Genomic DNA, 26,436 nt, shown 5'->3' on the forward strand with positions numbered 1-26,436 from the left:
CAGATCAGGATGGGGAGGGGGCAACGATGCAGTGGGTGAGGCTCATCAAAGCTTTGCAGGCTAGACAGAGATGCAGAAGACAGTGTAACGTGAGAGTGAAAAAATATTGATTTTTAAAGAATACCACATTCTGAGAAGCACGGTCTCGACGCGCCTGGGGATCATAACAAACATAACCCTTTTGAGAAACGACATACCCAAGAAATGCACATATAACTGATTGGGCTGTAAATTTATGTCATTCATGATCAGGTAGATACACAAAACAAACACAATTGAACATCCGACGATCAATTTAGGACAGAGAATAACCAAATAATTTAACAAATGGAGAGACATGATGCAAGGTAGGTGAGGGCAGGCGGTTTGATTAAATGAACGGAGCTAGAGAGAGCTTCATACCAAAACCGAGGATGAACAAATGATTCAAGGAGAAGGGTGCGGACCATATGAAGAAGGTGACAATTTTTCCACTCAACAATGCCATTTTGTTGTGGTGTCGAGGGACAAGAACGCTGAGAGATAATGCCTTTGCTTTAAAGAAATTCCTGGAATTCAACTGACGTGTACTCGCCTCCAAAGTTAGAGCGTAGTACTTTAATGTAAGTAGAGAACTGTGTTTTAATGAGTGCAAGAAACCTCTTAAAAATGACAAAACTTCATACTTAGCCTGTAAGAAGTAGACCCAGATAAACCGACTAAAATCATCAATAAGGGTGACAAAATACTAATTTTATGCATACGAGACAACAGAAGCAATTTCCCAGACATCACTATGAATAAGGTCAAAGCAGTGGGAGGCATGCGAGGCATGATGAGGAAATGGTAAAACTTTACTTTTGCCAAGTTTGCATTATGAACAGTCAAAATAAGTATCAAGAGAAGTGCAGTCTTGATTGCCTAATAAACCCGATTTCAAAAATGTACAAAGAACATCCGAGTTTGGGTGGCCTAGACGTCTATGCCACATCTTAGTGCCAGAGCCAACAACATTATAGGCAAAAGAAAGTACAGGAGAACGTGAAATAAAGGTGGATAGAAAGACTTTAAGTGGAAATAGCCTACCCACTTTAGGTCCCTTTGCAATCACCTTCCCCAACGCTTGATCCTGCACAACATAGCTAGAGCGAGAAAACTGAACATTATAATTTTTATCAACCAGTTGACTAATAGACATAAGGTTTGTCGATAGGTCAGGGGACACAAAGACATCGGCTATAGGAGAGAGATCACCAACAACACTGATAGGCAGAGTGTTGCCATCAGCACTGTTGATGTGCAGGTTGCCATCATACTTTATGACATTAGAAAGAGACACTACATTGTGGTCATGTGATTAGAAGCACCAGAATCAAAATACCATGGTTGAGTAGAGATTTTCTGCTTACCTGAGATACCAAAAGTAGAAAAAGCAGATATGATCATTTGTTGTACCATTTCCAGAGTGAGAGTGGTCAAACTTGCATGTGTTGGAGAAATTGGAAGTGCAGTGATGGGGTCGACAATCGGCAATGCTACAGAACTAGAAGTACTAATGGAGGCATGATAAGTTGTATTCTTCTTCTTTTTAGGGCGAGTAGGGCAAGCTACGATGAGATGTCCCGACTTCTTGTAGTAGTTACAGGACTTCTTGGGGCATTTCCGAACAAAGTGACCATATGCATTGCAGTGGAAGCACAGAACAAAACTCATGTCCCAACTCTTATTTTTCTTTTGTGCTACATAAGCCACTGGAGCCAAGATATCAGTCTGGACTCGATGTTCCATCCCAGCCTAAGTGGCAAGGCGCTGTTCTTCCCTCAGAAGTTCACTCAAACAGGCATCCAGTGATGGCACTGGATGATGATTCATCAGATGTGATCAAGCAATCTCAAATTCTTGACATATCTTCATCAAGAATTGGTCTCGTTTATTAGTTTCATGTACGACTTATACTGTAGAGAGTGCAGCAACCGGGACATTCTCATAAACAATATTAGTGTAGTCTGCTCACAGATTTTGGAAGCCCCAAAAAAATTCTTCAATGGAACGGCCTCCTTGTGTGAAATTTGCCATTTCATATTCAACTTGAAATCGACCCCATAAGTCTTTTCCCATGACAAATAGCCGGAACTGAAATTCCCAAGCACTATAGTTCTTACCCGTGAATCGAATAGGAGCGAAATCTAACTTTTCTGTTGACATGTTAAGACCGAAATTTTGTTGAGGGTTTCTGAGATACCACCCCGTGGCCAAAAAATTCCAGGTCTACCCCCACAATTTCAAAAATTCCAAATTTGCCCCCACATTTTCAAAATATCTAGATCTACCCCTGCGCTTTCAAAATTACCAGATCAGCCCTCACGTTTTCAAATATTCCAAATCTGCCCCCACAGTTTCAAAATTCTATACCTGCCCCCACAAGTTCTGAAAAATACAGAAACTACCTTATGCAAATAATTGCATTGCAAACTTAGGAAAAAAAATTGTCGGCCGATGTCGAAAAAAAAAAACTAACCTGTCCCTTCTCCTTTTCCGGCGAGTGACATTCCTCGGAGCTCAGATAGAGATTCTGACCACTCCTCCAAGCTCGGATGATGTTTTCTGACCACCCCCGAGAGCTCTACCGAACTCTGAGTCGTCGGACTGCAGCTTGGCGGACAGAGGTTCGACGGGTGGAAATCTCTTCGGACAGAAGTGATTTGATCACTCTTCGGACGAAGCAAGCTCTGATACCATGTCAAGAAGGATTCCCGATGGTGAAGCAAGACCACAGAGTAGCGACGGCCAAAGTTCACACTCTGGTTTCTTGAGAACGAATAAGACGTTCGTCGGACAGAGGCTGGCAGTAAAGTGAAAGCTCTCAGCTTTTACGACGGTGGACAGAACCACCACCACCTCACGGGACTGACGAAACAATCCAGATGGAGAGCGTCGCGCTCTCTGGACTCTCGGCGAAGAGGACGGCGCTGGAGAAGATGAACAGTCTGAGAAAATGTCCTCTTCCTTCCTCTCCCTTCATTAGCTATTTAAGCTTAGGTTAAGAGGTTATTACAAACTGGCCCATGGTCCCAATACAATGCCTACTCTAAATACCCTATTGACATAATCCAAATCGTACAACAATTATAATAAATTTTTTTATCTAAATTACAATGCAAAATATCGTAACATCCCCCCTCAAATTGATACTGGTGAGTCAACCTGCAACAATTTGCCAACCAGAAAATTATGTCGTGGTTGAGACAATGCTTTGGTGAAGACATCAACCACTTGAAGATCCGAAGAGATATACGAAAGAGTTATTACCTGGTGCATATAGCCCAAAGTATCTATCAAAGCTTTCAGTCTCTCATCCATAGAACCTGAGGTACAGGTTGTGTAAAGTTGTGGAGTTTAATTAACGCCTTATGCAGAGTCGGTACGCGGATCGACCTTAAATTGTAATTATACAAGCTAGTGTATAAGGGGTGACTAATAAATAAGGAAACTACAATACTTTAATATTAAATTTTAATTATACAAGCTAGTGCATGACCTCTTATGTTTTTTTCCTTTTGAAGCATATATCCTCTTGTCCTCTTCTTTCTCTCCCTTGTTTTCTTCTCCTTCTCTCCACACAAGCTTGAGCTCTCTCTCTCTCCTCTTTTTGCCTCTCTTCTTCACTCATCTCTTAGACCCTAGTAATTATATGAAAAAGACCTTAGAAACCAACTGGTATCAGAGCACATGATATAGGGCTTTGTTTGAAGGTTGCTTAACATTATTCTTGTGGAAGAAATTGTAATCAAGCATGGTTGGTGTCTTCCTCCTTATGAATTTTGATTTTTTTTAATTAAATATGGTCATCAAGTTCTTTTTTTATTAGATCCTCTTCAAAAATTCGTTTTTGCTCCATCCCATACAAGGAGCTCATTTTTTTAGATGGACATTTTCTTCTTCAAGGCTCGAATTGATAGCTCAAATTCCCTTTGTTGCATCTTTTATCTCAAACATGTTTCTCAATTAAGAATCCTTCTTTTTTAGCCCTAAAAGGTTCCTAAAAATATGGTGTTTTCATTTTTTTTTTTTTTTTATGGAGACATGTTTTTTTTATGGCTAGTATTCCTTCTTGAATTAAGGTATTTCCTTTTGTGTTCATTTTACTCTTTGACAAAAATTTCCTAAATTAAATCTCAAATTTGGTAGCTTCTAATCAAGGGCCGAATTTTCTCTCCTTTGAAAGAAAAAAAAATAGAGAAGAAAAATTGAAGGAAACTTACCATACTCTTACTTGCGTTCATTACATTTTTATACTTAAGCAAGTAAAATATTCCTTCTTGAGAAATTTCAAATTTTGATCTCTTAGAAAAAAATTTCTTTCCTTTTTTTAAGAGATCATTGATTGAGTCATAAAAAAACCCAAACTATGGATGAAAATAGTCAATTTCATTCTTTAGACCTTAAGAAATTTGATTTTCTTAAAATAACTAGCATACCTCTTAAAGGGGTTTTAAACTACTTTTCTTGGGCTCAGTTAATCAAAAGGTTTTTTATTACAAAAGATCTTGCTAATAATGGCCTAATCGAATCTCTTCCACCACTTAATGAGGAAGATGCAACTTACAAAAGGTGGCTAAAAAAAAAAACATATTAGTCATCAACTGGCTAATAATGTTATGCATTTTGATACGACCAAAATTATTTGGGATACATGTATAAGATATATTCTAGTAGATAGTCTTCAAAAACTTTATGATTTTTTTCAAGTCATGTACACTACAAAACAAGAAGCAACCTCAATGAATTTTTTTGCAAAATTTAGAAGATACATAGAAGATTGGAAGTCGGCTCCCCCATACTCCTTCGGTGTGGTCACTCAAGAAAAACAACGAGAATAGTTGGTTGGAGCAATTTACTTAGCCAATATAAAGCCATATTTAGAAGTGGTAAAATCTCAAATCCTCAATTCTATAGCTAAGCCTTCCCTTGATGATATGTGTTATCAAGAATCGAATCCCAATCAAAGAAGAATCAAGGATTCAAGATCAAAATCACTTAGAGACGTCTACCATATTTTTCTCAAGGTAGAGAATCCCGTAATACTTCAAAGGGACGAGGAAGAGTTGGAAGAGGTCATAGTAATTTCATCAAAGATTGAGGTATATCAAATTCCTCACATTCCTCTTGCACCTATTGTATCTTGTCTAATCATGTACAAGACACAAATGTTGGAAACTACATAGTCTGGCCAACACGTATAAATCAAGTTAGTGAACCAAAAGGGGTCAACCCTAAAAAAAATAAAACCCTCATTGAAGAGGATTATGAAGTCTTTCAAACGTTAAAAAGTATGATCATTACCACTTCTAGCACCTCTTCAGTCCCCATGGCCACCACAATTATGTCACCTACTCTCCTTTATGACTCTTCTCCAATGTGGATCATTGACTAAAGGGCTTTTAAACTTTCTCCTTGTCCTACTTTGCAGTTTGTTTCCATCGTCGAAGGATCTCAAACACAAGTTCATGCTGAGACTAACTATAAAATTAAAATTAGTCAACAAAGGGAGGTTATTGTTTACCCGACAAGTCATTCAATGCCGTAATCAAATTCATGTATGTAGATTGAATTAGAGGTCTAAACCAGAGATAAGACTTCACATGCCATTGCAACCTTGCAAATTTCTATTGTGGATTAGCTGAGAACTAATTCTGTTAACTTCAAAATATTTAAATTTTAAATCTGGCATGTGCATCTTCTTCTATTATCCATTTAAAATAGTTTGATCTGTCTAAAACACTGCACAGTAATAAGGTTTTGACCTGGTAAACGACTGACAATCGAATTGGGTTTGGACACTGGAGGCTGATTCCCTTAGGTTATTCATTCATAATTGTAATTAAAAATTTTCCAGTCTCGGACACTGCAAAAACAAAAGTCGCACCAAAGAATAATGGATTAAACATCGACCGTGGTTTCGTTCCCGAATTATTTTTTTCTCTCGAATAAGACCGCCTCCAGCAGCCTCTAACCTCTTCCTCGTTTACTTATTCTTCTACATCAGAACCTTCTGAAGAATTGAATCAACCCATATACCAGACTGTACAGATATTGCCCCACTCCAAGGAATGGCGCTTCTGCGCTCTCTCTCTTCTCAAGATGGCATCTCCCTCTTCAATTGGCCGGGCCTCTCTAGCTTCCCAGTTCAGACAAGATAAGAAAAGAGCTCTTGGGTGGTCTCATCTGGTGCAGATGGCATTGAAGAGCACATGAGCAAGCATCAAATCCACAAAATATTGATGCCCGATCAGTCCGTCCTTCCATGGCAATTTCGCGGGTCCCCTGCCATAATGCACCCCGTCGTTGCACCTGTTGTCGAAATGCCACGGATACGTCATGTCGAAATTGTCGACCACACCGTCCATCAAACCCTTCTCCTTGAGCTTGTCGAGCAGCACCAGATTGAACATCTCCATCTTGCTCGGATTGAACGCCAGGTCCCGTGCGTACCCGCCGGTTGCTACCGTCGTCCTGTAAATAAACTCCGGCCGCTTCTTGCCCCTTTCTTCCACCGACTTCAGCACCTCCTCCCAAAAGCTGGCCGCGTACTCTGCCCCTTTAATGTACTTTCTCAGGCTTCTCCAGTGGACTCCGTCGTGTAAACCCGAGTTCATGATCATCACGTCCGGTACCGTCTCTTCCTTGAAGTACTTCCTCAGCAGCTCTCGGAAGCCTTCGTCCTGAAGCGAATTCAGGCCCTCGTAGTTCTTTGTGTCGTTCCAATGGCCGTTGAAGATGCTCGTGATCCGCACCCTCTGAGATGGGTCTCTCGGGTTGGTGTAATTCCTGTCAAACCGTCGCGGCACAGCCTCGATCTCCGGGTGGTACAGGATGAAATTCAAAATGTTCCGGATCGTGTCAACGTGGTTCGAATCGCCCCAGAAGAAAATCCAACGATCTTTCAGGCAATTCCAGGCCTCGTCGCCTGTAAAGATTTTGAAGCTACAATGTGCAGAATATACCCATCCGTTGCTCTCTAACGAACCCAACGGTCCCTTGCACCAAGGACTCTCGCATGGGTAATTCATATCCAGGCATCTGTAGCGGCCATCCTTATCGATCTCACATCTATCGTTTCTCGCATGTCGAGTCCACCTTCCCGACCACACCTCGTGGTTAAAATCAGACTTTTCGCACTTCCTGATCTCCGGCAACTGAACCAAACCTTTGCCGAATCTGACCGGGACGTTTCGTAGCTCTCTCCGGTAGGCAAATCTCATTGGGGAGAATTTAAGCCCTAGGAAGCTTCTGAAGAGGAGCACCACAGTGAGGTTGTATTCACCTGCAAAGTCCGGGTGGACTTGGAGAGAGAAAGAATAGGAACCGTTGCCAAGATCTTTGACGGGTGGACGGGATTTCCATCTTTCGCCGGATATATCCGTCTCAAAATAGTCTCCGCCAAGACAACGCCGGGTCCCATCCTCCGCGTAGGTTTCGATCATAAACTCGTGGATTTCACCAGTCGATAATTGAACCAATGCTTCATCATCAAGGCCTGGAATTTTAATTTCTGTGCTTTTGCTGTCTTTGCAAGGTTCCCCTCCTGGTGTTAGCCATCTATCAAGAATATCGGACGTGAAATTTGGCTCTAACTTGACAGAAATCCAGTCAACCACCGACCTCATCTTCGTCTCCGTAATTGAGGCGTTGTCCGAATCAGGCAACTTCGGATGGGTTGGCGGTATGTCGTTCCGCTCCTGAATCGAACTCCGCTGCGCAGAAAATTCCCCAGGCGGCTGTGTTGCATTGTGAACGTCGTGGGTCGAATTATCTGGTGCCGAAAAATCTAAACCCGCCTCTGATGTATTGCTAGAATAGGAGATGGCAGTGGTATATGACGGCAAGTTGAGACCGAGATAAGCAAGACGGTTCTGGCGCGAGCTGACGCCGCTCCGGACAGTACAGCTATCAATGCTCCAAACGACGATCATAGTGAAGAAAAGTGCTAACACTATGGTGGGGAGGCTAGTTTTCTGACGGCCAGTGACCGGAACCGGGGATGATCCTTTGTCCGGCATCTGTCAACATTCAACAATCCAGTGAGCAAACATTCATTACCATCATTTTATGAAAGCCAACAAACGGCGCCGCCATGACCAACCGCATTTATATCAATTCATGGTTTTAGTAATAACTATTAAAGTTCCATACCCGTGTTAAGAATATGCAATAACTATTAAAGAAGAAGAAAGAAACGACGGGTTCACATCAGCAAATGCCCAGATGAATCGGGACCTCGAGATGGGCATCAGCAATTTCTCTGTTCTGAATTCTGAAACAGATAAGAACTGGAAGGTCGGGATTTCCACCCCTAAAGTGACACCCACCACGGCATGCCCCTCGGATCACCATGGGCCATCTCTTGACTGCCCCACCATGTCCGGCTCCCGCATTTAATGTGAAAGATGAAAACCTTCTCTTTTTCTTTCTTTTTATTTTCTTCTTGCTTTTTGTAATCTTCCCCAGACGCGAGTAGTTCAGCAATGAATTCTATTACAGAGCAATCATACAGCCTTCGATAGAAACCAGTGTTTTTTAAGAGGATCCAATGAAAAATATCGCCACTTTAGAGACAATAATATAATAAGTACGGGATTTTCGGCTCAAGCAGAGTCGATCAATGTACAATTAGCCGCGGAACAACCGAGAAGACCTCTGCAACAGAAAGACTACTTTCATCGTGGCCTTTTGTTTTTCAAGAAGAAAAATAAAAAAAAGGATATCGAAAAGCAAAAAACCAATAAATTCTCCTGTGGCTTGTGGTCGTTTCCATGTTTTTTGTACCAGACCGACAGGCATTTCGGATTCCGAGGAAAAAAATTAAGAGGAACAAATCCAGCAAGAAATTCCAGAACATACCGTGATTTAGAAGAGGATTCTGCCGATCGTAAGATGTCGGAGCGCCCTGTCGGTTCCCGAAAGCTACGAATTCTTGACAACGCCAGATCCGAACGGAAACGAGAAGCTAATCGCCTTTCCGCTTTCTTTAAGTTCCTCTTTCTAAAAGAAAGAAACTTTGAAGATCACTGTCAGTTGGCAGCGACAAACGACGAGAATAAATAAGAAAAGATCTGAAATTTGAGCTCTACAACCGGCCCTCACGAACAACTCAGCTCGTTCGTGGCCGCGAAGTCTATTTCTTTCCTTTTCCTTTTACTCTACATCCTTCCATGAAAGCCCCAACTAGGGTAGCACTCCAAAACTCCTACCCAGCGATAATCCTTCGCCATTCGATGGATTCCCCAAATCGGAAAGTATCGTTTCGCCGGCGACACGAACACGTAAGATGGGATTGCCGTAAAAGTGGAAGAGTAAGAGGAAGAGGAAGCTGCTCCTGGGAAAGAAATGCTCTCTCGAAAGTGGTAGAAAAGAGAGAGCGATCCTCGCACTAGCACAACCCACCTCCTCTTTCCGCCTTGTCTGTTTTCTGATAAATTAAATCGTTTTTCTCTTCGGTTCTTCCTCTGTCTGGTTTTTCTGTAATGGCGAAATCCCCACAAGCTCCTCCGGTAGGCCATGAAAAGCCGATTCTACCCTCCAAAAGATTCCCACCGACAGAAAAGATTAAGGGCGGTTACGTCAAGCGAGTCTATATTTATTTGGAGATTTGTCCACCGAAGCGTAGGAGGGAAACCACAACGAGCACAAGGGTCCGACAACGGTTCCTGACCGTCAGCGAAGTCGCTGTTTGTCGCCGTCTTCGCCGTTAACAGTTAGCAGGAACGGACAGTAATAAACTGGAAATTGGATGGAAAAGTCGGAAAGTGTTATTTCCAAATCCCCGTCCTTGATCCAAAACCTGACAGATTTTTCTCTACTTCCCAACCCCTGAGATAAACCTGAAACCCGACCCTGGGTTTTTGGGTCGGGTCGGATCAGGTTCCCTATGAAACTTGTTAAAAGACACCCAAATTAGTAAATAAAGAAAATTTTCATAGACATAGCGTAAAATTATAATTATGCAAGTTGGAATATGTCCTCTTATGTCCTTTTGTTTTTGAATCATATAGTCCTAAGGGTATTGTCATCATTATAAACACATTCTCACAACTATTTACAACCTCAGGGCATGAGGTTAAAACATTAAAGCCATGTCCTCTTTGCTCAAATTTGTCCTTACACCTCTCTCTCTTTTCCTCTTCTTTGTCTCTTTTAGTTTCTTCTCTCCTCTTTCCCAAGATCTAGAGTTCCTCTCTTTTCTCCTTCCCATGAAATAATTTGTGTTTATGTATTTGCCCGAGAAATCAACATGGTATGAGAGCTAAGAGGGAAAAGCAAAAGAAAAAGGAGGAGAAAGGGAGGAAGAAAAAAGAGAAGAAAAAAAAAGAGTTTCTCGTTTTTCCCTTTAGTCTTCTTTCCTAATTCTAATTTTTCATTGGATTTTTCACTCACTTAACATATATTTCATATATAAAATTATATACCGTTGGAAATATATTTGAATCTAGTTTTCAACTCAGAAAGAATTGTTGCAATCAGATTTATATAGAGATAGAAATCGGCATTTGAAGCAAAGATGGTCAAGTAGAAGAAAAGTTTTGAGTAGCAGCAGAAAGCCTCAACTTTTTGAACTGTTTGTACCAACATGACTTGAAATTTATATTTAGAATTATATCTCAAAAGAAATATATTGTGTCTACTTTCTATCCCAATACACGTTTTCTCAACTTGGAAGAATTAAAAGTCATGTTGGTATCTTATTGGATGCGAGATTCCGAATTTAAGGCGAATTTTTTGCTTCACTTTTTGAGTTGCTAATGTTGGTTAAGTTTCCTATTTGTTTTCAAACTCTAGTCAAGATTTTACCAACTTGGGTTTATTTCCTTCCTTAAAAAAAATTATGAGTTTAGTTCACTTTTTAATAAAGTCTAAATTTTTTTAATTAGAAAGTCTTGTTTCCTCATTCTAAATTCTAAATCTCCCTTTTTTCAAAATTTATCTCTTGAATATTTTCTTTCCAATTTTATCCCCCATGACCCTTTTACTCAATTGTTTTTCTCCTATCATTCTTTGTCTACTCTCGTTTAACCAACCCCTTGGTGCATTGCTTTGGTAGGTCCCTTTATTTTTATATATGGGTGGTTTAACGTCCATTTAAACTTTTTAATTGTACCCTTCTTGTTTGCTTACTCTTTTCCTCAACAAGAAAAATGTTACCAAGAATGAGGTAAAAGTCTTTTTATGGGACCAACAATAAATAATTATATAAGCTATGGTAAAGAACATCCAAGGGAGAGAGGGAAGATTGAGTATTGAAGACCAAGAACTGTTTTTCTGCTGCTCAATGGTGAATTGGTTACTCGAGGTGATATTTATTGAACTATTCCTTGAAATAAAAATAGCTTTAGGGGAAGGTTGTGATTCCCTCTCCCTAGCTAGCTAACTTCGCCCCAGCCCTCCCTTCTCTATTTGAACAAGAAAGGGGGAGACAATCCCCCTCCTTTCTCGCTCTATCGCTTTAATAGGGGAAAGACCTAGTTCACATAGCAATAAGACGAGGAAAAAGGGGGAGGCGTTGCCCTCCCCTCCCCACCTCTATTTAGGGGTGGTATCAAGCCAAGCCGAACCCGAACCTACCTATGTTCGAGTAGGACTTGATTTAAATATTTTAATTCGAGCTCGAGCCTAGCCCAACCTCGAGCCTAAAATTGTAATCGACCTCGAACCCAATAATTTTAACTGAGTTCAAGATCCAACATACATTTAAAACTTTTCAAAAAATACATGTTAAATAAATTGTATATAATATTATTATAACGCAGAAGAAGATGTTGAGGAGCAGAAAAACACAACTAGGAATAGTTCAATACATATCACCCCGAATAACCAATTCACCATTGACATGAATGGAATCGAACAAACAGTTAAAAACAACTCAAAAAGAAAATTTCATGAGGGATTATATAATTCAGACTTTGCATATCTTTAAAAAAACGCTTCTTTTCACAATATCCATCATAGAATTTGTAAAGTTAAAACAAAAATTCGTTTATAGCTTGTTTGCCCATACCTCTAACAAAACTAGCAGACATTAGCATCAAATGAAAATCTCCTCAATCGCCCTTTTTCTGAAGGAGCATCCCTTGGTAAATCTTTCACGACCCGGCTAACACAAAACAATTTGGCAATTGCCGCACACCACAACCATCAGAGAATGGCTAAAGACAGTCGTTTTGCAACCAACAAGACCACATAAAAAAATCAATTTTCAATTACAACTAAAACGAAAATAAGGAAAGATGAGATTAGTTCAACACCAAGTTATGTCTCTTCGGTCATCAAAAAAATAAAAACAACCATCATACTTAGATAGGAAATAAATAATGTGAAAGATAGAAATAGAGCAATCTCTTTATTTGAATAAATGAATTGCACAAACAAAAAGAAAAATTCACAGGAATACTCACATGTTGAAGCATCCTTGACATTTCACATCCTAAAATCCCAAAAAAAAGTCAGTGCCTAATTAATCACAAGGAAATTAAAAACAAGAACAAATATTACCATGAAAAAAGAGTTCGGACTCTGCATAAGACGCTTTAGCTTATGCCTCCTTTTCTCAAGCTCAGCAGTAGGATTAAGCATATCGATGTTGTTTGGAAGCACCTAAACACAATAGCAACTCGAAAATAAGTGCCATATAATCAAAATCCTGAGTTACAAGTACTCCAACAGAACCAATCTAGCTATCGTAAAACAATAAAAACAAAATCAAGGCTAGCAAATAAATAAACCGAAAAAAAGAAAGGGTATGCAGAGCAAAAAAACCCTAAAAGTAGATTCCAATGAGTCCAAAATGATGAGATGCGACTCCCCGCAAACAGAGCAAAAAAAATAAAAATTCAGTTCACTACATCAACTAACCATTTTTGTCAAAAGTCTCTAGCACAAAAACCCTAGTAGCGGTACTCTTCTTAGAGGTAAGAGCTAAAGGTAAACCTCTACTATAAACATAAAAATCAATAGTAGGGGAGAGACTGAGAGCCATTACGTTTGAGAAATGAATAGGAAGGAGCTCCTAAAACAACATCGGCATGAGGCGTTTGTCCGATTGAAGATAAATAATAGCATACAGAAGATAAAAATGAAAAAAAAAATCAGTGTTAGGTCAGCGATGAAAAATAAAACCAGAAGATTAAAAATAAAACAACTTACCTCTTTCCGTCATTTTCGTCGGGAGGAAGAAGTTTGGAGGAAGAAATCAAAGAGGAAGAAGATCAGAGAGGAAAAAATCGGAGACTGAGACTGAGAGTAAAGGATCAAAGAGGGAGAATAAGGAATAAGAAGATGAAATTGCCCCATTTTTACTGAATCGCCGCCTGACAAACGTTGTTTCTCTGCTCCCCTGATTCCCGTTGAGAGAAAGAAAGCCGAATAGACGAAATCGAAGAGTCGACCTCCCGCTCCTGCTCCCGCCTCCTGACTCCCAAGGTCCCGGGCCCTTGTTAAGTTAATGAGCCGGTTTACAAGCTTTCGAACTGAGCTATGGTTTGGTTTGATGTCACCCCTACCTCTATCTGTTTGGCTCAAGAAGAGACCTCTAAACCTTGAGTTTTGAAAAAAAATATTAATGTTATTACTATTTTTATAAATAAATGAATTTATAATATTTAATACATCATGATATATGACATTTATTTACATTTTTATAAAATAATATTATTAAATTTTGGTATCAACATTTTTATGTACTAAAATAAATTATTTATTAATTTAACACTTAGCTCTTAATAAGTATTTTTATTAATTTAAATCTTAAATAATGATGGTTTCTAAGAGTACTAATTTTTAAAATATATGAATAATAAATAATAACAGGTGAAACTGGGGGGATTTTCTCTTGCTAGCACAAAGACAAGGGGAGGAGAGGAGCAGTGGGCTTATTTCATGCAGTGATAGTAAATAATACTTGATTTTGTGAAACACAAAACTTGATTTTCCATAATTTTTAATGGCATTTCTAATTATTAAATTATTAAAGGTATAACTTGGAAATAATTTTTAAGATTTTTCTCTCACCGACGGTCTCGATTTTAAAATCTAGTCTCTTGCGAGTCCTCTGAGAGTGGGCCAGTGGAGCTTGTTCGATGCATTGGAACTCACGCAACCGGAGACGCTGGCCAACACGTGCCAACTATTGACTCGAGGATCATAGTCTTTTACAGGTTAATTAAAGAAAGAAGTTTATATGTAAATCATAATACAAGCCTTCTCCTATGGGACCCTCAACGCCGACTGGTTGGAAGAAATAACGGAAAAGCAACGATCAGAGAAGAGGCAACAGAGAGAATAAAAAAGTCAGGAGAAGGGGAAAGATCTCGGGTGTAAACAGCACAGGAAGAGGGAAGGGAGACAATATGAGATTGTACCAATGTGCTATTCTTCTAAATTAGGAAATAAAGCAATTTTGATTTGAGGTAGCGATAAATTTGTTGGAAGCGGAAAGTGAAAAAAAACTGGCAAATTTTGGGCTACGAGCTCGGTGGTCCTGGAAGGAGGAGACAGCAGAGGAGGACGAGGAGGAGTGTCGTCCCTGGCGTAGAAGGTTATCCATGGCTTTTTCATGGGCCTCTATCTTCCGCTTCGCCCTCCTCCTCCTACTCATCGCTGCCATTACCACCGCTTGCATTACTCTTCCCATTGAAAAGGTCATTTCTTTATTAATTTTATGTTTTCTGTATTTCATCTATTGACTTGTTTCAGTTTCACTTATTTTATTTTATTTTTTATTCTTAATATATATACTTGTTTTCCTTATTTCCCCCAACATTATATCCAACTATTCAGCTCCATCTTTTCTCTTCAAGTTTTAATTCGTCCTCTTATGTTGCTGCAACAATAATTGCATATTACTACCCTAAGTGATATCACTTCATCACTTGGGGTAGTAATATGCAATTATTGTTGCAGCATGACATTGTTTTCTTTACAATTCTTTGTGCTGGATTTGGAGGATTATGAATGATTCTGATTGGTTTGAAACTTTCGTACTTTATTTCTTAGCATTTGTTACTCGTTAAGGTGTAATCTTGCATTCCTTTGCTGAGACTGGGAGGAGCCTTAGGTGGCACTCTTGTGTTTATCAGTCTCTGCGCTATCTTTGTTTTTCATATCAGTTATATTTCTGTAGCCGACCATCTCAAATTACAAATACTAGGGATAAGTGATACTAACAGTGGCACTTGTTGTTCCATTCATATTTGATATGTAACATCTCTGGGCTTTTTGGTGGATAGTTTACTCTCTGCAAATATCCCATGAGGATAAACTTCCTTCCTCTGCTTCCATGAGTAGTTTTTGGTCAGATTCCTTCATATTTGTTTTCAATGGTTCATTATTTGTGTTTTTACTGATCTTCTCTTTTTAAAGCTTCTCTGGTTCTCTTGGTGGACTGTTTCTGATGGCATGATGGTCATCAATATTAGTATCGTGATGGTAGATACAAACCCAGAAAGCTAGAATAGTGAGATTATAGCATGTTGAGAATACCGGTCCAAGTGTATCCCTAGCTAGTGATGGTTGTGTATGTTTCCCTTTGAGTTAGAGCAGGGTATTGGCAGTGGAGAGGCACCTTTAGAGTGCTATCTGATTGGTACAAACAAGTAACAAGGGCAGAATTTTGATTTTGGACTTCACCAATATTGGCCACACATTTAGGTGGATGATGCTCATGACAATGATTTGGAGGTCTAGATCAGAGCCGATACTTGGGAAAAATTCTTATCAAGAGGAAAAAAGTGACAAGGTGTTTGAAAAGCTATGTGAATTTGCAACATTGATATTAGCAGCAGAAACATGCAGTATGCTCTGCTGAAGGTTGAAGGATCTAAAAGGATGAGCAGATGGCCAAAGACAATGTTGTTTTGTTTGGTAAGATATGCTGAAGCATGTATTGGATGCAGAATTGTACATGGGACTGCAGTGAAGTATTTGGTAGACAGCTCCAATCATATATGTGATACAAGAGTTCAAACATTTTGGTTTGTATTGGTTCTTTGTGTTTCTTGAAGCTAATTATGGAAGTCAGTGTTGGAGTTTTCTTTATCTTTTTACTTCTTAACTTGTTCTTTTTCTGTTTGTATGCGTGCTTCTTATGTCAATCATTTGTCTTTCAGTCCTTATCCCAGTACTACAGACTCTTTTATTCTGTCTTATTATGCTAAAAAAGAATAATTACTCTTCTCATTTGAATTTGTAGTGTTCTTCTTTTTACCATATTTCCTGCTTTTGATTTTTTATTTGTATCTTTAATTTTATTAATTAGGATTATTAGATGTCGTCTTCTGTTTATCTCTATTAATTTCGTCCTTGCATTTAATTCCAGTCGTGTCAACTTTTATTTTGGACACTTGATGTCAAACTATTTTGGATGATTGCATGGCTGAGATTCTAAACAAATGGTGGAAAGTTGGTGCAGCCTCACCATTTCGTATGAAATTATTCCTGAATTTTGTATGCTGACTTTTATTTCCTTAATACTGTGTTCTGGCTCAGATATTGAAGGACTTCTTGTTGTGGATCAAGCAGAACCTTGGGCCATGGGGTCCACTTGTACTGTAAGCATAAAATACTGCTAATATTTAATGTTCTTATACTGGTGTGGCATTTAATATTTAAAGAAAGAGTCATCTCAGTTGTCCAGAAATAACGTAATGGTTAGACTCAATTTATTTTCTTGAATTTGTGTAGGGCTGTCGCGTACATCCCATTAACTGTCCTTGCTGTCCCAGCTTCTATACTCACTGTAAGCTTGTTATTCCTTAGCAGCTTGAGTCAATCAACCTAGATACACATTCATCTTTAGTGATGCAATTCAAGATTCAATGAAGAATAGTATATCATTTACATGAATTATTTAGTTCACATTCTTAACCTTATTTCCTACATAAGAAACTGAAATCAATTTGCATGTTACAAAACTATCAGAGATTTGAAACTTCCATAACCTTGTAAAAGTTCAGAAACAATAATGTGACTTACCAAGTGGGTGGATATTTCTCCAAATTTGCATTTTGGACAATAGTTTCCATTTTTGGCCACTTGGATGTACATAAGAACCTGAAATTGTGATGCGTGCTACAAAACTATCACAGATATGGAATTTCTATCACCTTGTACAAGTTTGCTTTTCATCTGAAGAATAATGTGACTTACCAAGTAGGTGGATATCTTCTCCAAGTCTGCATCTTGGAGAATAATTTCCGTTTTTGGCTACTCGGATGTACATCAACAGTGTATCCAGATCTCATTCAATGACATATCCTTTCCTTACAGTCTCTGTGGTGGAATTAATTTATCGTATTTTGGAAGATTAACTGAATCAGGCATCATGCTATTTTAGCATTTTCCAGTTCGAAATTAGGAAAGTAAAACAAGCTGAATGATTGGAGAATTTATTTTGCAAGTTCGTTTGTTATAATTCCTGAAGTCCATCTTTCTCCCCATATTAGAACTGAATGTACCATAATTTGGTTGCTTGATATTCTTTGCAAATGCCAATTCAACTTTTAATGCTAGTTGATCTCTCTCTCTCTCTCTCTCTCTCTCTCTCTCTCTCTCTATCTATCTATCTATCTATCTTCCTTATACGTTGCACTTGTTTGTTGAATTTCCAGCTTGGGGGTGGTTACCTCTTTGGTTTACCAATAGGCTTTGTTGCTGATTCAATTGGTGCCACTATTGGGGCAACTGCTGCATTTCTTCTTGGTAGAACAGTGAGTTCTAGGCCTTGGCTTCTAGATATTAATGTGTGTGTTTTTGTATCTTGTCACTTGGTGACATCCAAGCACCAAAGCTATTTGACAAAGTTAGCCTGTACTAGTACATAAAACTTTAGTGCTGGCAATGAAAATCTTTTCTTTCACTACCCAATGCAGATTGGGAGGTCATTTGTAGTTTCAAAGTTGAAGGATTATCCACAATTTCAGGCGGTCGCTATTGCAATTCAAAGATCTGGCTTTAAGGTTTAATTATGCAACTGATGGCCTCCATGTCTATGTTTAATTTTTTGTTGTCCAATTCATTGTTTGATACTTGTTCCTTTTGGTCTATTTTCTGTGTTGCTGATCATGCAGATTGTGTTTCTTCTTCGACTCGTCCCATTGCTTCCATTTAACATGTTAAATTACCTCCTCTCTGTGACACCTGTTGGCATTGGAGAGTACATGATGGCTTCCTGGCTGGGGATGATGGTATGTGTTTCACTAATAATTGTTCACTTGCTTGTAGTGTTCATGGCAAATTTAAATTTGGAGAATATTTTGGGTGAGATACTTAGCACAGGTGGAAGGAAAAATAGAATGTGTTTCATAGTACTTGTGACTTCAAAGAGTTAGATCTTTTATCCTCTTGATTTATGAGTCTTAGTGATATGACATTAAACATTTCACTAAACTGTATTGTAATATTTGTCACTATAGGTGTTTGGTAACGGAGAACAATTCAATTGACTACTTTTGTTAGCTCAGTCTTACAAATGCATACAGTTGTTTGGAGAGAACTCAGTGTATGCATAACTTTTTGTACTAAGTGTGTTATTTTTATTTAGCATCTAATAGAAGCTAGATCCAAAAAAATACTAGTGAGACTTGAAACAAAATTTTTCTATGAAACTTTAAGGTTTTACTATAATCTTCTGTTAAATGGCAGTTGTCCTGTATAAATCATTGCTGCTTATGTATAAATTTTTGTACACAGTGTGTTTTTTATTTAGCATCTAATAAAAGTTAGACCCTAAAACATACCAGTGAGACTTAAAAAAGAATATGCTTCGAAACCTTCAGGTTTTATTATGTACATGAGTCCGATTCTTCCCACCTGTGGTAGTTTCTAGTTGTCACTCTTAAATCATGCCATAGCATATGCCAGTTGTATTCTTTTCTTTTTCATGTTTCCAGGCAGCTAGTCTGTATTTTTTAAAAGGTTCCCTTTTCATTATAACCCAGATATTTTTGCAACCAAATGCTAATGCAAAATGTCACTGTTTCAGCCTATAACTCTTGCACTTGTTTATGTTGGAACCACTTTAAAAGACCTTTCTGATGTGACGCATGGTTGGAGCGAGTTTTCAGTAACTCGCTGGGTAAGCAATACTTAACTATCTCAGTGGTTCATTCATTTTGTGCTTCTTCTGTTCGTCCTTGTTTTAGTCTTTACAGTTGATTAACTTCACTATTTGTGTATTATATATATATATATTTTTTTTTCTGACGTTTTTTTCCTCAAAAGTGATTGGATTATATTGAGGAGAGGGAATAAGTGGAGCTCTAACAATATAAGGGGGGTAAAAACAACAAACTAAGGAAAAAACAGCAGAGGCAATTATAGTATATGCCAGCTCACTACTAAATCATCAAGAGAAGCTCCTTCAGAGGCGAGGCATTCCACCTCCACATTAGCTGATTTAGGACTGTGCACCCAAGCACTGATGAGAAGCCTGGATGTGTTCAAAATCTCCTCCAATTTGGCGGTGGCCTCCAAGGGGGATCCACCTCCTTATAACACCTATAAATGATTGCAAAGGAATTCCCATTTTGCTGAGTTTCTAGCTAGACTATTTCATTGCTTATTTTATCTTTTTTGTCAATCTTTCTCTCTTTTGTGCTTATGAATTTGCATGTATTTATTTTATATTTGTGCCATGTTTGTTTTCACATGCATTAATGTCCAAGACAATAGCATTTCTACCGAGGTTTCCCATGTAGACAGCAGTATTAGCACATCTATTCTGAGGTTAATATATACTTAAGAGGAAAATACTCAAGTTTTTGGCAAAAGATTATAAATTTTTCTGTAGATCTACCTGCTGTTTGTATGCTACTTTTGCTGGTGGAAATTTGGTATGTTGGTACTGTTAAGTTTAACCACAGGCTTCTGTCAAGAAGAAGTTTCTTATTGGAATTTATTCAGCTATGCCAGAAGCCACCTTAGGTTTTTTTACTCCTGTTCTGTCCTCTCTAACATTTTTCTACTCTTTGTGCAGGTACTTATTACATTGGGTTCAGTAGTATCAGGTAAGAAGATTTTCTTTTGCTGTTTCTTTATGCTAATATATAGTTATAGTTATGGCAATAATATGTCTTTCAACCTAAGCATTAAGCATGACCTAGAAGGCTAATACTTGATTTGTACTGGCTTGTTTTAAATGCCCAATCAAATAAGTGGTTAGAATTTTCCATATGTTTGCTGATATATTGACTTTGGTTTGTGGTCGAGAACCTTCTCTTTATGTCTGTTTGGGTGGCCAATCAGCTGTTCTTTTTTGTGGTGCCTGACATGTTGAATACTTAAACTGCAAAAAGGCCTGGCATTTTTATTTGGTTTGTGAACTATAAGATGGATCTAGATATGCAAGCTATTGTGTTAAAAAAAAACATATGTTTTAAGTTGAGAGCTTCAAATAGTGAATAGTAAGGAATACTGTTATAAGAATGAAGTCTGCCTAAGGACTGGGTTCTTGTTCTTTGAATCTGACAATATATCATGTGTTAAACCGCCATGGACTATAATTGTCAGTTTGTGACATCATTAAAAAACTCAAACTGCAAATCCAAGGATACAATAGTAGGTATATTGATAGATTCAGCAAGTCATATAAAGCATAGAATCTCTCTATATAGGTCTCACTTCTAATAAAGATTTTTTCGGGAAAATGTTCTGTATTAGTTGTGACATGGTCCATGATTTAGTTTAAGAAATGCTTGACCTATCCATTTTAAACTTGGCCTTTTGAATTGGATGTTTTATTTATGGTATCAGAGCAAGTTTGTTGGGCCTAGCATTTATTGTTGGGTCTCTTCTCTGTTTATCCACATGGTTGGAGTTGCTAGAAATGCCTACAGCCTAGGGGGGTATGTTGGGAAGATCTCACTTTCTTTATAAAGTCATTCACAACATGGCAAAAAAACTTAGGTTGGTTCTCTGCGTGTTAGGTTTGAGTTCCTGAGTTGGATATCATTCTTTACTTTTAATTATGTTGGGTGAGTAAAATTGAAAACTTTTGAAACATAAATGCTGCACGTCCATGGCATTGGAATCTGAAATATGTTGTCCACAACATTTTTTCAATAAAGGTTACTGATATACTAAACTCGGTAACATTTAGATGTATGAATTTGCATGTATTAACTGGAACAAAGCAACTAAGGAAATTAAAATTTTAATTTCAGTATGCCAAAATAAAATAAAACAAATAAGAAATTAAAACAGTCCTCTCCGTGGTGGCAGGGTACACCCACAGTTTTGCTCCTCATCACATTTCCTGACCCCAGTCTGTCCAGTAGATTAGTCAAAATAGCCAATCTGGATATCATCTTTTCTCTTGGTTATATATACTTCTGAAAACTATTGCAGACAATCTGTGGATGTAAAGTATAATGGGTGTGGACATGTTCCAAACGTTTTGGTTTCATGTACAGTGCCTGATGTCCTTGACTTGTCTGTGTTTATGTGGACGCAGTGGTTCTCATGATTTGTGTAACGAAAGTTGCCAAATCAGCGCTGGACAAGGCCTTAGCTGAAAACCCTCAAGTGGAGACCATCTTATCGTCACCTCAGTTGCCAGTTGTCTCTGGTTCACCTTCAGGTCTCCACCAGCCTCTCTTAATCAAGATTGACACAGCTGTTGATGATCATGAGAAGTAGATTTCCTCTCTGTAAGTACTTACCCAGGTTTGATGCTCAGTTTTTACATTGAGTGACAAGTATAGTGACAGTACAAAAACAATAAACGTGATGGTTATATGAAGATGATACCATCCGATGCATCCTAGGGTATGGTTTACATATGCTTGTCATTTGTCATTTATCTCAGAAGTATTTCCAGTGGAGATGTAAAGTAGAAAATAACACTGCCTTGGAATAGGAGTCTTACTTGTACAGGCTATTCTATCATATATGTTATCTTGCTCTCATGCTGTTTAGGATCGAGTTTTTCTCTTTCGTTCTTGATAACGAAGCAAAGGGGAACATCTTCTTTGTTCCACTTTGACAAATGCGAGGTTATCTGTTAGTGATTGCAGGGGGGGAACAGTAGTCATGAACTTAGCTTGACCACATGCAGACGACAGATGAAACACCCTTAGTCCATGGGGTTGTTGGAAGCATTAACAGCCAAAAATGTTGCCTCATCCAGCCAAATAATGAAAAATAAACAAGGATTGTCCACTCAGCTGCTGGTCATTTTGGATCCTATGAAGATATCAATGGCTTTATCTTTTCAGAGAGGATTTCAAGGCAGTGCTTACCGCTTTGCAGAGTTAAAAAGGGTAACAACACAAGCTTCATCTTCTCTTTGCTTCCTTTGTTTCTGAAGCTTCACCCTGGACATTTAAAAGTAACTGGCCATTTATGTATGTTATGTCATTTTATCGCTACACTAATCAAGGATCAAGTTTCTCGTGTTTCAGCCCTAACTTAACTCAACTGTATGAAAGTGAGAGTTGTTATTGTTGAGAAGATTGGGGAAGATGTAGTGATGAAGTTCAGAGAAGAGTTTTAACGAAATATTAGGAGGAAATAGAGAGTAATTTTGAATTGCTGCCCTCTTCGAATTTAGATTCTATTCATGTACTGTTTATCTTTGGTGGAGGTTGGATCAATTTAAACCTGTTATTAAACAGGTTGGCCTGAACCATTCATAAACAGGTAGGGTTGGCATTGGGTTGAGCCAAGTTTGAACTTATGTAGTTTTGACCTCGAGTTCAAGCTCTGCCTTCAAGTCTTAAATTAAATTCGAGGTTGAGCTCGAATTTTAAATGGGTTCATGGGTTCAGGTCGAATTCGAGTCTGATTCAAGTTTAACCTATATTTAAAATTGTGCATCATTTTTATCGTATATAATTGGTTCTTTCTAAACCAAATTCAAGTACATTACATGATATTATATACATTTTTGTACATATATAAAATATACAACATTCAAAGACGAATTTTAAACCAAGCTCCTTCCTTTTCTTCTTGCTAGAAAATTGCATGCCTGAAGTCTATGCTCTCTCAAATAAATGAGCAAAGTCTCCACCTATGACAAAAATAAAAGAATAAAATTTATTATTTTCTAATAGAAAATAATTTTTTGCCGTTTATTACTTCAAATAATGGAAAATATTAATATTACCAAGATGGGAAAAAAAGTTGAAAAATATATAATAGGCAGTATTATCTCTATGGGCTTCTTCTCAGCTTGTAATAATCAAACAAAAATTTATTATATGAAACTAGAATATTCACAAGAAAATATCGTAATTATTGTATTTAGGATCCCATTGACAAGGTCTTTGACCATGGTGGTGAGAGAGGAGTAAAAGAAGAAGAGGAGAAGAAAATGAGAGGAAGAAGGAAGAAAGAAGAAAGGAGAGAGAGACAACTAAAGAGATGGAGAGAGAGGGAGTTTGAGAGAAAATCCTAAAAACTAATTTGAGAGAGAAGAGATGAGACTTGATGATCTACCCCATGCCTTGAGCTTCTATTTATAGTTGAGGAAAGAAGTTTACAATGACTACAATGTCCTAGGTCTACAAACTCTAAAAAAAAATAAAATAGAAGTAAACATATATCATCTTCTTTAATTACAACATTGTGTCACCTTTATGAGAAGACCTTTAAATTACCTCTTAGGCTACCTCCTTGACGTGGAAGAGATATTTACTTTGATGCCACTTCGAGATGTCTTCCAACACTCCCCCTCAAACTACGGGAGAGGTAACATCGTAAATACCTAGTTTGTCGCATATAGCGGTTAAAACCTTGGATGTGACTGGTTTCATAAGAATGTATGCCACCTACCCTTGGGATGAAACATGTTTGAGAGATAATCGACCTTGGTTGATTGATCATGCTTTATATTTTTGGCATGTGCACTTCTGGTTGATCAATCATTCCAATGCTAGTTCATCTAATAAACTTTTAATGTATGAGAATGAATGATCCTAAGTGATTCTAACATGTATGAAATGCGTATATAAATTAGTAAAAACATGTTTGAATGCAAAAAAATTCCTAAAGCTCCAAGTTTACATTGTACCTCATATTTTGTAATGAGTGGACAACTCTCTTTACATAGACTGAGTTTTTTATATTTTTCAATGATTCTTAAAACTCTAGTCTTCAATTTTTCTTCATCTTCTGAGCATATTTCTTCAAGAGTTATTGACTTTCCATGAGGCTTGAGGTCTTTGAGAAACTTGTATCGATTCAACATTTTAGAACTTGAAATTGTGATCTCTTAAATGAAAAGTATTTGAAATACTAGATATACAATTGTCAGGTCTATTAAGTTTTGTTATCATCAAACTCAAGAAGGGAATCAACACACGGTCAACACAAGAAACTTTACATTGTGAGAGACTTATTTAACATGTAATTCACTCAAGATACTTATTTTAACATGAAAATGAATAAAGAAGTTGAAGATTCAAGAAGACAATTCAAGACCCAAACCCATGTTGGAAGAAGTTTTGATTGGAAAAAGATAAGTTCAAGTGGAAAACCTTTTATGATCATAAAGAGTCATTTTTATGTAAAGGATAGATTATTCACTTGAAACTCAATTTAGCTTATTCTCCAAGTTTTGATTGGACAAAGAGCACATAAGTCTAACTAAAATTTTGCTCTCAAAATTGGCGAAAAAATCACTCAAATACTTTAGTTTTTGCTCTCTGGAATTATTTGGATTGATCCCTTGCTTTTAAGTTGACTTGCATAAGTGCTCATAAATGATTTAATCCTAAAATCAAAGTTTAATAACTTGTGATTTATATAATCAAATGCTCCAAAAGCCAAAATCTTTTGAGTGTGTCCATGATATTTTTAGTTAGGAAAATTAGTAATTCCACAAAACTTGTATTGGTTGTAATTATTTATTTTTTGTTATCTATTGAATGTATTCAATTCTTTTTATATTCCTTTTGTACTCAAATTATACATTAATGCTCTTATAAAAATCCACAATTCCTCACTTACTAAGATAGTTGGCAAATGACTAGACAACTGACATGTTCATTAAGTCATTTGGTCGAGAGTGGCATTACTTTCTCAAGAACAAACTCATGTGTAGTTCCCCCAATGTAAATTTGAGTGTTAGTCAAAGCCCTTGAGCAAAACCCATACTTCACATATATGAGTGTTAGTGTTAAGGCTTGGCTTTCCGCACCTTCATCGATTAGTCTTTTCGGGTTGTATTGGTTAGGTGCTTAAGCTAGGCACGCCATGTCCCCCGTTCAAATCCCTGCACGTGAACCTTGGTGTTGTTATGGTGAAACCATGTCACCTTGTATTTAGCCCATGACCTGCCATAGAAAAGCATAGATGTACACCAAGGGCAAAGAATGAAAGCCATACTCAACATGTAGGAGAACAAGGGCACTAACCCGGTCACCTTGTATTTTAGCCAACGACTCTACCATCAAAGTTTTATGCTATGACCTAAACCATAGAATCGTCCCCTTCTTGAGGTTTTTTACGCAAGAAACACTTTGCAGAGAATTAGTAAACGATATTTAAAGAATCCATTAAAGAAAGATGAAAAATGGAACTTGCAAAAGAAGATTTCACTTAGTGAAGATAGTCCTAAATTACGAGCTCGCCAGCCAACCTTCATGAGACATTGATCACTTGCTATCCGTTCTTTTATTACATCTGACCCCTTTCACCTCCTTCCACCTTCCTCTTTACTATGCATCAAAGTTGCTACCAAATTAGCTTCCTAACCATTCAGCATCAATGGCTTCGTCAATCCACATCTAAATGTCAGGAAAACAAGTCGTAAAATAAAAGCCATTTAAGTTTTGTTAAATTCACTCAGTCCGGCCTTCCTAAACTTTCGGTTTACCCTCCATTACAAGTATAATAAGATCATCTCTCACCTAATTCTGCAACTATTTCAACCTCACGGCGACGGTGGGGTTGCTCGGTAAACAAATATTTAACTTCTGGAGTTTCTGCTTTTCACCTTCGTCTTCTGGGTCATCCATTCATGAGAGTTTCACTCGAAAAAACGAGTCTCAGGAAATCCCAGAACTGCTTTCAAGTATCTAACCAAAAAGAAACAGAGAGACAGATTGGAAAGCAAATGTTTGGTCGGTCATAGTCGTCCTCTTTTAGCCAGCCTACTCCTCAAGCAATTAGTCTTTAAGCAATCGTATATAGTATCAAACATGGATGGATATTATCACGGAAATGATCGACGGGAAGCGATATTATCAATACTATTCAACAGTAGATGCTGTAAAGATTATGGTAATCGGTGAAAGTAAATTGTTCTTCGAGTTACGAGTTGGACGTGCTGGTGTTGTAGGCCAAGAAACGCATGAGAATTCTTCAGCCACATCTCACGGTGAGAGAGAGAATCAAGAAATGGTCAATCCTAATTGCTTTTCACAGTGAGATGCAGCTGAAAAGCACTGGGAGAGTGGTAAAGAA

General features: G+C 37.9%; 2 protein-coding genes and 1 pseudogene across 4 annotated transcripts; 1 reads left to right on the forward strand and 2 right to left on the reverse strand.

Moving 5' to 3' along the window:
- Window positions 1-5,833: 5,833 nt before the first annotated feature.
- On the reverse strand, window positions 5,834-9,431 carry LOC137956899 (uncharacterized). The gene is made up of 2 exons (XM_068804564.1): window positions 8,881-9,431; window positions 5,834-8,039 (listed from the first exon to the last, which is right to left on the reverse strand). The coding sequence occupies exon 2, from the start codon at window positions 8,037-8,039 to the stop codon at window positions 6,201-6,203; it is 1,839 nt and encodes a 612-aa protein (XP_068660665.1). The 5' UTR covers window positions 8,881-9,431; the 3' UTR covers window positions 5,834-6,200.
- Window positions 9,432-12,058: 2,627 nt separating this feature from the next.
- On the reverse strand, window positions 12,059-13,009 carry LOC137957216 (small ribosomal subunit protein eS27z-like; annotated as a pseudogene).
- Window positions 13,010-14,251: 1,242 nt separating this feature from the next.
- Window positions 14,252-22,426, forward strand: LOC137955809 (uncharacterized). Of its 3 annotated transcripts, none has more exons than XM_068802952.1 (10): window positions 14,252-14,669; window positions 16,516-16,577; window positions 16,711-16,765; window positions 17,637-17,735; window positions 17,898-17,984; window positions 18,096-18,212; window positions 19,010-19,102; window positions 20,003-20,033; window positions 21,479-21,674; window positions 22,032-22,426. In XM_068802952.1, the coding sequence occupies exons 1-9, from the start codon at window positions 14,574-14,576 to the stop codon at window positions 21,661-21,663; spliced, it is 825 nt and encodes a 274-aa protein (XP_068659053.1). In that variant the 5' UTR covers window positions 14,252-14,573; the 3' UTR covers window positions 21,664-21,674; window positions 22,032-22,426. The 3 variants fall into 3 exon arrangements, with proteins under 3 accessions (XP_068659053.1, XP_068659054.1, XP_068659052.1); XM_068802953.1 differs by having other exon boundaries at window positions 22,041-22,426; XM_068802951.1 differs by having other exon boundaries at window positions 21,479-22,426.
- The last annotated feature ends 4,010 nt before the right edge of the window (window positions 22,427-26,436 follow it).

Source organism: Aristolochia californica, unplaced genomic scaffold (assembly GCF_029961685.1).
Source record: "Aristolochia californica isolate CCGP_79_NKW_82.1479 unplaced genomic scaffold, dmAriCali1.0.hap1 SCAF_2, whole genome shotgun sequence".
NCBI lineage: Eukaryota > Viridiplantae > Streptophyta > Magnoliopsida > Piperales > Aristolochiaceae > Aristolochia > Aristolochia californica.

Excerpts from the sequence above, each read along its gene's own strand:
- LOC137955809 (XM_068802951.1), top strand. The coding sequence starts at position 14,574 with ATGGCTTTTTCATGGGCCTCTATCTTCCGCTTCGCCCTCCTCCTCCTA. Across the intron at positions 14,670-16,515 it reads TTACTCTTCCCATTGAAAAG|ATATTGAAGGACTTCTTGTT; the intron begins GTCATTTCTTTA and ends GTTCTGGCTCAG. Across the intron at positions 20,034-21,478 it reads ATTGGGTTCAGTAGTATCAG|TGGTTCTCATGATTTGTGTA; the intron begins GTAAGAAGATTT and ends ATGTGGACGCAG.
- LOC137956899 (XM_068804564.1), bottom strand. The coding sequence starts at position 8,039 with ATGCCGGACAAAGGATCATCCCCGGTTCCGGTCACTGGCCGTCAGAAA.